Source organism: Rissa tridactyla, chromosome 2 (assembly GCF_028500815.1).
Source record: "Rissa tridactyla isolate bRisTri1 chromosome 2, bRisTri1.patW.cur.20221130, whole genome shotgun sequence".
Classification (NCBI taxonomy): Eukaryota; Metazoa; Chordata; class Aves; order Charadriiformes; family Laridae; genus Rissa; species Rissa tridactyla.
Genome location: NC_071467.1, coordinates 55,663,094 through 55,676,951, shown reverse-complemented (window position 1 = coordinate 55,676,951; position 13,858 = coordinate 55,663,094). Strand labels below are relative to the sequence as shown.

The 13,858-nt window shown below is 37.9% G+C and overlaps 1 protein-coding gene across 11 annotated transcripts in view; it reads right to left on the bottom strand.

The window, feature by feature from the left end:
• Window positions 1–13,858, bottom strand: part of PTPRM (protein tyrosine phosphatase receptor type M) — a 484,559-nt gene that overhangs the window by 322,565 nt on the left and 148,136 nt on the right. For all 11 annotated transcript variants that reach the window (XM_054191333.1, XM_054191334.1, XM_054191337.1 and 8 more), the window contains exon 3: window positions 5,730–5,995. In XM_054191333.1, coding sequence (XP_054047308.1) covers window positions 5,730–5,995 — 266 coding nt within the window. The remainder of the gene's footprint in view (window positions 1–5,729; window positions 5,996–13,858) is intronic.

The window sequence follows — 13,858 nt, the reverse complement described above, 5'->3', positions numbered from 1 at the left end:
CAAAGCAGGTTATGAAACAAATGAAAGTTTAAGTCCAGGTTTGAAAAGGTAAGTTGGATATACTGCTTCTTATTCCCTAAACTCCTAATTTACAGGAGAAAGTGTCAGAATAGTAAAGGATAAATCTCATCTCAGTGTAAAGTGATACCATGTAACTCCTTTGTGTCCTTACTAAAAAAGATCAGGAGTTACTGCCAGGCTCTTATCCCTTTTTCTCATTCCGGCTTCATAGGAATTTATGTTTAAAGAAGGTGCAGTGACGTAGAGTAGTGTTGCTCCACTGGAAGCTATTTTTAATCCTTTCAATTCCATTTCTGGACTTTAAAACTGGAGTGTCTGTTGTGTTATTTAATCAAGATTTGTTTCAGCTCACTGCTGCAATGCCTGGCTCCTAGCAAAGTACAAAGCAAATAATTCAAAATATAAAAACTGATAGGGGAACGGTGTGTTACTTGCAATGGTGCTGTGCCAAATTGCTTGCTTGCATCGCTAGGAGCAGGGAACACAAGCCACTCACCAGACTCAACCCAGTAGTGGCATTTTGCATGTTGTTAAGTTCCAAAACTGCAATGCTTCAAAAACATAAAATATATTTCAAATACTACTAATCGGTCTAGAATCATTAACTAACGTAAGGAAAAAGAAAGTATTCCCCGAACACACAAAACAAGAAAACAACCCTTAAATCAACAGATTTTTGTCCTGCTAAAAGAAGAAAATGAGGGGGAGAAAAAATATTAAACATTAAAGAAAATAAAAACAAAGCCCCAAAATCCTCCCACCCTCTCCTCACTAGAGGAGCAGCCTTTTTGGGACTTACTTGTATCTCAAAGCATCAATTTTAGAGCCTCTCAACCTACTGAGGCGGCTCCCCAAGAATCTAAAACCAGGCTCACCACTACCCATAGAAATCTACATAGCATTTAATCCTCTTTTTCTGAGTACATCCTAATTCTATTCAAGTAAGGAGGAGGGTGAAGGTCTTAGTAGTTATGTGAAGCCTTGTTTTGTTTGCAGGCTGTCTCTAATGGCATGATAAACTCCTTGATGCTCTTGCTTAAGATGCAGCAAGTAGACAATAGCTCACTAAAGATTTTCTCCTGTGACCAATGATAAAAAGGGGAAGCCGATGCTCCCCCAGGGGAGTGCTCCTAAAGTGATTTTATAATAGAGAAATAAGACTAGCTCCTGTAGACATATCCCAGCTACTTCGAAACAAATAGCTCAGAGACCAGGAGGCACAGCAGAAAAGAACAAGCTGTGCTGATTATCTTTGACCCTCAGAAGGTGTTTGGCAGCTGGAACCTATGTTACTGCAACTATACTGTAATCAGTAACCAGACTGCAAGGTAGACTATACCCTAAAGTCAAAGGCAGACGTTAAGCAGTAGCACTTAGAAGACCATTAATTATGGAATTAAATATATCCTTAATCACCAGAATACTTGACAAGTTAAGTTTAAATAAGCAGTAATTAAACTACAATTAGTGTTGTTACGTGCAGGTTATCATTGCGATTTATATACGTAGTACCGCTTTCATATGGCGTGAAACCTACACAAATAATTATTTAGTAAAAAGAAAAGCGTATACTAAAAGAAATTAATTACTTTGTTCAGAGACTGTAATTCTAAAGAGTCAATTCTAAATGGAAACCCAACATGAAAGGTATTAACAAGCTCAAATAACTGGTGCTACAATAATAAAATACTGTTAATTATTAAAACTTTTGAACGCTTTGTATATAAGTGTTAATAATACATGGTTTAAACAAATAGATCTTTAGAAGTTGGATTAAAATTCACTCCACACTACACAATCCAATTTGTAGTCAGCTACCATTAGTGGGTGTTATTTTGCCTAAGTTTTTCATGAATCAACAGCAAAACAGACCAACACCACTGTGTTTTTAAGCATCCTGAATTGTATAAATATTATAACTCTGAAATGTTATCATATATAATTTGTCTTCAGAATTCTGTAGTACATCTTGGTGTCATTTGCAGCTAGACACGTTCCTACTAATGGAATGGAGCTATAAGGCATTCACAAAGATGCAGATGCCTACACGGATATGTGATTTAAAACGCAACAAAGAAAATCACACAACTACATTGCTTTGTCCCTTCATCTACTAACGCTGAGTCTTTTCCTGAAGATTACTCATTGGGAAACTACCATGAGTTTCACATATGAAAAGCTGAAAAGGGCTCTATCATTCCTTAAAAATCTTCTCCTCTTAATTTTGTTCAATAAGGTCAGGTAGCCTCAGAAAATCCCTGGGAGGAAGTCTTGTACACTTTGGAGGTTATGTGAGAAACACAGGGTTTGTGCCAAAAGAGGTCAGAGTTTTGGAATCGAACAAATAGCAGCTCAGGAAACAGAGGTGGTGCTAGACGCCTGTCAGATGGGTCCCCTGCCTTCTCCGTGCATATGACATGCAGTCACCTGAGCTCTCACCTAACTTGGATGCATGTTCTCACAAGATCCACATACACCCTCTCCCTTCTTCCTGCCCTTCTCCCAGCTGCTTGTCACTAATTTTCTGCCTCCCCCAAAAAAGACTCTGTGAAGAAGAAAGAGCATGAAAATAGATGAAAAGAGTTAAGAAACAATGAGAAATTGCAAGTATCATTGGACGAGTGAGGAAATTGCATCACAGATTTGTGAGAGGACGGAGGCAACCAAACTGGAGATGATCGACCATATGCTGTCAAAATGGAGACAGAGCTTCTTCAAGAACAAATTAGCTTATCTACAGTGAAACCACTGCAGTTACACTATTTTACATGGATTCCTTGGACTGCCACAGGTATTACTGTAGCATAAGACATTCTGGCACATGAGCTAAATTGCAATACCTAACCAGGTATTATTTCAGACTACATGCAGCAAATGCAAAGAAAATGACTTACTATACTCTTCAGTGAAAGAAAGATTATGTAAAAAATTCTATATATCCAGAGGGAAATAGAGTACATGGAATCCATTACAGACAGACTCAGGTGTCTATTATGTATCAGCTGATAACGTGGTAATCTGCTAAACCGCAGTACCCCATCCAAGAATGTAAGTGCTCACCTACGAATAAGGGCGAACAGTCCAGATGGCAGATCTCGAGGAGAAAGCAGACTATAAATGTTATCTTTGTATTTCTATGGCCAAATATCCATATTGCTGAGACATCAGTTAGATGTATCACATTGTTAGAAAATCTGACACAGATTATTACTAATATCAATAACATTTAAAACGGTCAGAGCTTGCCAGTATTTTTATTAACACGTTAATTTAGCTTAAATTTACTCGTCAGAGTCAAGGTTGCTTCTACTAAAATTCCCCTGTCCACATTAGCATTTTAGTTCAGAGCTAGAGTGAGGTGCTGAAGCACAATCCTCATCTTTACTGACTGCTGGTTCACAGAGCAGTTCTGTTGCATAAAAACCAGACTCCTTTCAGAAGACAGGGAATTGGAAGCTCCTCTACTAATTCACTCCAAACTCAGGTCCAGATTTAGGCATGAGCGACAGTCACGCATTCACCCAGTGTCTGCAAAATGTGCACACACCACATGGTGCTCCTGAACCACCAAGCATGCTCACAAAACCCTCCAGCAGATCCCATGTTACAAACCACCCAGAGTTATATCCAATGTCAGCCACGAAATTGTCTGTGGGACGCTCTACTCTTCTCCCACCATCCGCTGAAGCTAACAACACAGACTGGTCCTCATTATTTCAGTCAAGATAGAAAGGCTCTTTGGCATCACTGGAGGGCATTCTCAACACTGGCATCAAATCAGTAACATGGAGTCCACAGTCTTGCAGTAAGGTCACAGAATCATGGAATATCTCGAGTTGGAAGGGATCCCACAAGGACAATCAAGTACAACTCCCTGCTCCTTGCAGAACCACCTAAAACTAACCCATATGACTAAGAGCATCACCCAAATGCTCCTTGAACTCTTGACAGCCAACAGAATACACATTGCCCTTTCACCCCGAGAGATGTAAAGGTATGGCTAAACCAAGCTTGGACTCCATGATCAGGATACTGTCTCATGCTTCAGAAAGGCAGGTAGTACATCGCTTCTGCCACCATGCTGAGGTGAACCTCAACTCTGCTAATACGCCTGCCCTTCTGGAAAAGGTGCCGCTATTCCCTCATCAAGCCCGCAGTCAATTATATGAGATCCACATCGTGAGTCCTCCCAGCGAAGTTTACTGACGTGTCCATAAACTTACCCTGAATGCTCTCCAGTAAGCCCCAACGATGCAGTTGTAGCAATTCCTAGCCACCTTGGCCAGAGCACTGGATGCAAATGTGGACCCTGTCAATACCCCCTACACAACTTAGGAACACGCTATCGAAGGCAAGAAGAAATGAACGAGCGTGCTCTTTTGGGTCTGCAAGCATTGCACCCACTGCCAGGTATCCCTGTCCCAAGAACAAGATAGCCCTGGCACTCCAAAATCAACTTGCAGACCAGGACCTTCTATCAAATGTGAGTGAGACAATCACAGAGGGAAAGACTCCAGAAAGTTCTTCAGCTTGTTTTTTTCCTTAAAGGAAAAAGGGTTCAAACAGCTTCAGCTTACTTGAGACATTCTCACAGATCAGCCACTGCAGCCACAGAAAGAGGTCCACTATAATGCCCCAGAGCACCTTGCAGTGGACATTGCCAAACTCATGAGAATATGATGTGGCACCAAACAGCACATGCAGGAAGAGAAATAAGGCTCTACCACATGTGACACTAGTAGTCGGGGCACTGACATAGGACTTGAGATGTCACCTCCTGGAATGACACTGTAGAATGACAACATTGTACTTCCTAGGGAGGTCTGCAGTCAAAGAACCCCTATCTTTGGGACAACTTTGCTTCAGAAAGTTTCAAACCGCAAGTATGGTGACAATGTTAAGCACAGGGGACCAAATAAAATCCAAACCATACTTTCCAAACTGCAACTGAAGATGAGAGGAACCTCAATAATATCTTTGATCTACTTGTCTGCTATTATTACACCAAATTACTTGCTTGTGGAGACACAGACTATATTTTCATGGGAAGGAGGAGAAAAAAAAACCTGTTGAACTACTACACAACTGTAAATAACTGTATAATCTATAAACTTTCCTACAGAAAAGCAGCACCCTAAGGAACTGTCAAGTGAAATTCTCCCTAAATCTTTAGGATGTAATCAGAAGCCCATTCCTATGATAGCTACTGTTATATTTATGTTTACTACTGGACAGAACAAATGGCTATTGCTTTCAAACTGAAGACTCAAACTGAGGATTCAAAGCATTCTCCTTGTTCTAAAACAACAAGTATTGCTGATCTAAATGAAACCTGAAGTCTCTATTGCAATAAAATCTATTGGCGTTTAATTCCAGCATCCCTAATGAACTGAAAGAATGAGTGAATTTATTATAGAGAAACAGAGGTAATCGACTGAAATCAATAGCAAAATTTCTAAATTGTTTCAATATAATTATTCCATCCACATTTAAAGCATACGTGTGTGTGCATACATTTCAAACACATCTATAAATACATGTAAACATATAAACACTGCCACATATACAAAAACACATTTAGCATCATCTACAAAAATATGGTTAAGAAGAAGATCAACAAAACATACTGAAAGATATTTTGATTTAAAGTCAAAATGATGATTATGTGACTATTATGAGAAAAAAAATTCATAAAAAGTAAAACATACCTGATAAAAATTGGGCCAGAAAGTGCTAATTGCCAGTTCTGCTCTGTTCCAAGTAGCAGTGAAAGATGTGTTCCAGATCGGGTTACCAATAGGACCATCATTAACTTTCACATATATATTCAAAGTGCCAGGGCTAGATCCACTCTTGCTTGAAACATAATAGTGGAAATCAATACAATGCGTATCATTTTCTTTCAGATGGGGCATCAGGAGGTGAGCTTTCTGTCCCACATATCTCCCAGATGTATTCACCAACATGAAAGAACCTGCAAAACAAAGTTAGTAGTTCAATTTCCTCTTTATTTTCATCTCCTTAATATGGTGATCTGAAGTTAAAGCGTCATTAAAAAAAATAATTCTTTGTTTTGCTTCTACTAACATAACAGTAATTTGTATTTGGTAGGTATTTAATCTCAAATTAATTTTGAGAATCTCAAGATTCTTTTCTAAAGCTAGTAAATAATATTATTATAATATTATTTAATTTAATAATAATAAAATTTATTATTATTTTAATATATTGTAATTATATTAAATAATTATATTATTTAATAATAATATACTTATAAGAAATAATTAATTATAAAATATAATTTAATAATAATAAAAAAATCCTTATTTTACCGTTGGAGAAAGAAAGAGACACAAAAATACCACTGAAGAAGCAATCTGCACTGCGCTGAATCTACAGATGTTAGTAGAGAATCAATTGTAGGTCCCAACTATCTGAGCGTTTCTGTATGCAGAGTCTGTATTGGGTTTGGGTGGCCAGGATTTTGTAGCGGGGAGCTACAATGGTGGATTCTGAGAAAAGTTGCTAGAAGCTTCCCCTATGTCCGATAGAGCCAAGACGGATCTGCTGCTGGCCAAGCCCATCAATGACAGCAGTGGCGTCTCTGTGATAACTTTTAAGAAGGGGAAAGAGTTGTCATACAACAGGAACAGCAGCCAGAAAGAAGAGTGAGAACGTGCGAGAGAAACAACTCTGCAGACACCAAGGTCTGCGAAGAAGGAGGGGGAGGAGGTGCTCCAGGCGCTGGTACAGGGATTGCCCTGCAGCCCAGGGCGAAGACCATGGTGAGGCAGGCTGTCCCCTGCTGCGCCTGCAGGTCCACAGTGAAGCAGTATCCATCCTGCAGCCCATGGAGGACCCCACGCCAGAGAAGGGGAATGCTCGAAGGAGGCTGTGACCCCATGGAGAGCCCACACTGTTGCAATTCATGAAGAACTGCAGGCTGTGGAAAGGACTCACATTGGAGAGGTTTGTGGAGGACTGTCTTCCACGGGACAGTCCCCATGCTGGAGCAGGTGAAGAGTGTGAGGAGCCCTCCCCCAAAGGAGGAAGAAGCAGCAGAGATGTGATGGACTGACTACAACCCCCATTCCCTGTCCCCCTGCGCTGCTCAGAGACGAGGAGGTAGAGAAATTGGCAATAAAGTTAAGCCTGGGAAGAAGGGAGGAGCGCGGGAAGGTGTTTTAAGACTTTTTATTTCTTATTATCCTACTCTGATTTGATCAGTAATAAATTAAATTAATTTCCCTGAATCAAGTCTGGTTTGCCCATGATGGTAATTATTCAGTATCTCCCCACCCTTATTTTGACCCACGAGGGCTTTTGCCATATTTTCTCTGCTGTTCAGTTGAGAAGGGGTACGGTAGAGCTGCTTTGGTGGGCACCTGGTGTTCAGTCAGGGTCAACCCATCAGAAGAGTTGCAAGGAAAATGAGGACAATTATACATGTTCAGATGGTGGGATGCAGTATATGATATAGATGGGAGTCCTAAATGTTCTCAATTCCCCAGCCTTACTCTAGCTAATCGCCAGCTACATCCTTGACTGATTAGAGTGCAACAATTGTCTCCTAGCCTCAAGAGCTGAGAAAAGATGGAACAAATGAAAATACCCAGCAAATTGGTAAGCCTTACAGGAGAGAAAAAAAAAAAAAAAAAGTGGGGGACACGACAGTGTGAATTTTACATAATGGTCCCAACTTAAACAACAAACAACAAGAAATGTAAAGGTGCAGATCAAATACAGTTATGTTCAAACAACTCTCACATGAACAGCTAGTCAATTTATGCTCTATTTTTTCAGTGCCTATTAATGTGTTTCATTGAAGCGTACATTCAAAATAATCATATTACAGAACAGGTGTGCAACTAAAGAATTTGAATGTTGGTATAGACATTACATTAGAAAAATAGAACATGATTTTCAAGACATTCATATTTCTGGGTTGAACAAACCCAAAGCAAAGAATTCTATAAATACATATGCTATAATATCATAGAAGGAAATAAAATTCAACACAATGTCTACTTTGGAAAGAAAACATATCAATAAAATACATGAAGTAATTTAAACCCTGCATTTTTCATAAAAGTCAAGAAATGGATATGTTATAGTTGCACACTATAAATGCACAGGTAAGTGCTCTTATAAAAATATAAGGACGCACATTTCTCAAACAATTATTAAAAAACTATTTTTAATTTTTTTCTTTTTTTTACTTTGATGGGTGATGATACCTTGGAATTTCAATGAGATGCAACCTCCCAAGTTATTTCTTGAAATGGAATGTAACTATTTAGAGAACTGTGGTACAGACTGTAACTTTATCTTAAACAGGTTTACCTATTCAATAATTCAATAATACTTCAAATAATTTATCAAGCATAACTTCTCATTAATTTTCATTCTAGACAAAATAACTGGGTTTCTAAAGCTGAAAAAATAGACATTAATTGTGATACAAAGGAATCTGAATATTTTACTTCCTCAAAAGCATTACTCTACTAAATTTACAGACTGTTCGTTGCTATAACATATTGGGACAGATCCTTATTCATTAGTAGTCATTAGAAGTCCTTATTCATTAGAAGTCACTGAACATGTTTTCCATACTTTCCTACAGATAACTTTGAATTTTTAATTTAGCAGAAGGAAACAAGGTAAGGCATCGAGATTCACGTGCTTTTCCATGCAAGGACTGGTTTCTACAAGTTTCTGGTTATACTATACTCAAGTCTACAGTACGCACATCTGCAACATTTTATTTCTTGCTGCGTTTCAGTAATCTAAAATGTAAGAAAGCCATAACTGGGAGAAAAAAGGACACCCCACACACACTATTCTAGATGGAGCAGGCAAGAGGTGGCAACCTTGCTCCTAACCTACTGACACAAGCACAGGAAAGAATACTCTTTATTACTACTTTTCACATGTCCTCACCCCATTTCACCCTGTCACAGCAGTACACCATTTTCATACAGAATGCCCTATGTGTTTTTGACTTGTAACACACACATCTTCAAATACTCCAATGCAGAAAGAATAAAATTTACTTCTGCAAAGACATAGTAAGACGACTCCTGTCATTATCTTATACAGAGGAGACTAACCAAGTTAGTAATCTTTGGTCTTTCCAACCTTTTCTTTAGTATGATGGTTCCTACATTGTTCGTGGTCTTGGGTTGATCAAAGTATAAAATTTCCCTGTGTCAGAATTTTTGATCCTGTTGTTCAGTGACTAACTAGGATGCTGAAGGGTGAAGAATGTATTTCCCCATCTTTGTAACACAACAACGTGTTAAAAATAAAACTCACAAAACTATATTTGGGTACAAAAAGGAAGCAAATAAATTTTTAATTTAGCTACATGGATCTTTGCTTAAAACAGGCAGGAATGAAACCAATATTCCTTCCATCACTTAGTACATGCCCTGCTGTTCAATTAATTTATTTAAATTTAAAATATTTAAAATTTAAAATATAAACCCCTTAAAATATTGCTAAGTTATCAAAACAACACTTAAAGCATTCATGAGTTCACTAAAAATTAACTGGCTTTTTTTTTTTAAAATCTTACCACTAGGAATGCCATAGAGAAATGTTCATCTTTTCCTAGCAACTTTAAAATTTCAAACCAGTATCTTCCTGATAACCCAACCAATTTTATATTCAGCGCTGCTAAGAATCCTACAGTCCTTGATAGAATTATATTTTTAAGAACTATTTAATTTATAGCATCCTGATTAATGTAGTATGTATTGCACAGCTGAACCACATGAAAAATTATCAGTGGCTTAAGGAAAAGAATCTAGTCAGCCTGTTTTGAAAAGCTGTCTCTGACTCCTTTGTTGAAAGTGACAAAGTACAGAAGAACGTCACTGTAAACAGAATAAATCCTACTTTCCTTTTTGTAAGAAAAGGCAATCTTTAAAGAGAACTAAATTAAGCCACACTATGTCATTCAGATGTACTGTTTTAGTTTTCCTGCTAGAAAGTATCTGTTGAACTCTTCTTAGTTCATGAGGCAAGGAGTAGGACATAAATGCATCCTTTTAATTGTTTGACTAAACTAGCATCTGAATCTCAGGAAATAAGACACCTAGCAGTACCATGACAGGTAAACTACATCGCATAGGTCTTTTGGGACCTTTGGATTTCCCACTTGTGAAGGTCTCACCCACCAGCGCTTTCAGAAGCTGAAGTTTCTTCTGTTCCAGTGCACCCGGAGCACCACCTTCACTCATACAACTTTTAACAGAGTCAAAAACCAAAGGACATTCAGCCATCTAGTGTGACCTTCTAAACCCAGAGCTGATTAAGTAAGATGTAACAGCCAGCCTAAACATATCCTTTAGACAGTATTTAAGGAAAACTTTCCTGAAGCAAGTAGGCATCTTAGACGATGGATCTAGGAACACCTGACTGTAAGAGCCTGGTTTCAGAAGAGAACAGACTTCTTGTGCCAGACACAGGCCATGACTTGTGTGCGTGAAAATGAAATCCCAAAGTGCCCGTACATTAAGCTATCTAAAATCAGCCCATTTAATGTAGAGCCATTTCACGCTCGCCCATGAAGAAAAAATGAATATAGATACATCTGCAACATTACTCATCTTTGAAATTGTGTGCTCTGCTGAAGGTACAAGAAGGTGCTCTGTCTACTGAGAATAAGTAGCACTGCTTTCTTGAAGATAAATACTGAGGTCTCTTCTTTCAGTGGGGCAGATGAATATGAAAAGTGCACGCAAGAAGTCTCAGGTACACATAACCACCAGTACGTGGGCAAATCTAAAGTTCAGATGTAGGCCACTGACATTTTGGGGGTTTCACTAAGGTTAAGCAACAAGAAAACATGTATAATAAATTTCATGTAAGCCCCCAGTTGGTGCCTTAAACCTTTATTAGTCCTGTCTTTGAAAGGCTGCCATCTCATGAAGGAATTCAATATATTTTTTGACAGTATGTTTTTCCAGGCATGTGAATTCTGATAAAGATCAACTCAGCTTCTACACTTAGTTTTAACTATGGATCTCCCCACAAGAAAAACAACCTAATAAGTATTTAAAGGAAAAGGCATAATCATTAGACAGAAATCATTACATATATTGTACTTAAATCCATACAGAGTGCATAATGAAAAAAGTGAATTGAATGCATTAAAATCTTTCTTCCAGTATTTTTTTTTTCAAATCTAGTCATAGAATCACGGAATCACAGAATGGAAGGGACCTCTGGAGATCACCTAGTCCAACTCCCCTGCCAGAGCAGGGTCACCTAGAGCAGTGTACCTAGAGCAAAACCCAGGCAGGTTTTGAACGTCTCCAGAGACGGAGACTCCACCACCTCTCTGGACAGCCTGTTCCAGGGCCCATCTTATCTTCAGAGCTAAGTGATGTAGAAATTTCCTCTTTCGACTTTTACTATTGCCATCTGTTAAAGGGATTGTTGAAATAATACTATGCCGGATGGTTGTATAAATCTAAAGTATGTGGATAAACTCAATATACAAATAAACACTTAATTTTTTTTTTTTGGGGGGGGGGGGGCTGAAGAAAAAAAAAAAAAAAAAAAAAGAAGAAAAGTGTGGGGAGAGGGGTGGTTCTCAGCCATGAAAAAGAAAAAAAAACAAATGAAAACCACAGTACCCAAAGCATACTTTCTTACAGTGGATCAATTCTCCAGAATCATTTATCACATATTCGGGCACATGAGAAATACATACAAAAAATAACTGCAACTATTCACTGGTATATCTACTAGGAAAGAGTTATCTGCCAGAAAACAAGGATTCAACAAGAAAACATGTAAAATTATAATCAATTCGGCAGTCATTCATAAGAAGAGACAGCAAGTGCACGTATTACTATAAACATATTACTTTTAAAGTGACTAATTTCCTAGATGTGCTTTCATGCTTAAACACATGTCTGATGATAGTTTCCTCAGTCAAAAAGTTTAAATGGGATTTACTTGGGTTCAGTACTTAGGTCTTTGTTTAGGCACTACATGCAATTGAACAGTTGCAAAGTACACACTGCAATGAAACTGAGAATAAAATCTAAGGTAGCTGATGGTGCTCAGCATCCATTAAATTCAGGTTTCCTTAATCCACAAACTTGCTAAATCATCCGTATTTCATAATTTTACCCAGAGGGTTTAAATTGACTAAGTGGTGAATTTGCTGCAGTTGCTGTTGTTGTTTACATTTCCTCACTGCAAAAATGTTTCAGCAGTAATTCAGCAAATATTTGGTTCATTAAAATATTAATTCTAAGAAGATGCAATACTTGAAAAAGAAAATATAGACTAAAGTTGCTCCAGTGTAAATCGGCAATTGAACACCCCTGTAATTCTCGTTAGCATCAATGGAAATTTTCTGTGAAGTGAGCATAGAGGAAAATGAAATTTTGTACACAAAAAGATGCCCAAAAGACAGTGACACAAGAACTGAAAAAAAAAAAAAAAAAGTATTTGTTTAAAAACAAACAAAAAAACCCCAAAAAACTGACAACTGGAAAAGCAATGTACTGTCCTACAAAAATGATGGAAATGACACAGGAGAGATTTTCCAGTCACTTCTGCAAGTTTTCACCATGTCACATCACCTCATTAAGAGACACTTTTTATACTTGGAATGTCAAATGCAATGAAATTGAATGCAGTATCATTTTTCATGCATGAAGAAAATGTGACTAGTGAGCAAAGAAAGTTACTTTGTTGATTTTTCACCAGTCTTATACATGGTTGAGGACAAATTATTAGTTTTCTTTCCAGACCATGACAACAGACATGACCTAGACAGGTTATAATAGCAATCCTCGTTGCATTTTCATTGATACAATAATAAATGTAAGTAAAAAAGTACTGGTGTTTAACTTATTTAGGCATCAGCATTGGTTGATCTGGATGCTTAGTATTTGAAAAATGTGCTAAATGAAGGAAAGCAGAAAGTCTGGTTTTAGGAACAGATATTCTATATATCACCTTATTAACAAAACACCCTTTGGGTGCAGAAACACCTCTCTGCAAGGTTGAAGGGCATCAAAAATACCTTTATCAAAAATGTTCTGATTAGATAGATACAAAGGCTTACTTTTTATTAACGAAACAGCATTTCCTAAACCCGAGACACCCCTCCTGCCATCACTCACAAGGGATGCCTACCTTCCACCAAAGACTTCTACCACTGACTGTGACTACTGTGAGTGCCCAAGCCTAAGTATGTGACTGCCCAAGTTACTGGAACTGCTGTGCATATTCAGATAAATTGCAAGGCTCAAGTGTAATGAGTCCCACTTTCAGACAATGCAAAGTCAATATGTATGTTCTTATATTTATTATATTTTTTAAACATGTGTATGGGCCATCTTGGAAGCACTGCAGAAAGCAGAAGACCTGAATTTAATAACAGCCAGCCTTGGACTTCAATTCCCAAAGCTAATGTCTTCACTATTTTTTCCTACTATTTACTAATTTTACAGATAAAGTAAAATATGTTTTCAGGTAACATTTGAAAATTATGGAGCTGCTGTAATTTGAGAAACCTCTCAAAGCATGACTAGCACTACCTAAATAAGCCAGAACTTCTGCTCAGATGCACCACTTCCAGATGCCACGCAGTAGGTAGCTCCACATAAACATCAGTGCCACCTGCACCCCTGAACTGGCATAATGAGGTGTGCCAAAATTAAGAGTCTTCACTTCAGTGCCTCAACTAACATCCATCAGTTCTGTTCATTAACTCACAAAACATTATTGTCTCAGGTGAATTTTAAGCCTTCTTTTGAGCAATATTTACTCATATTAAATTTCATGTGATTTTAAGCATTATTTATTA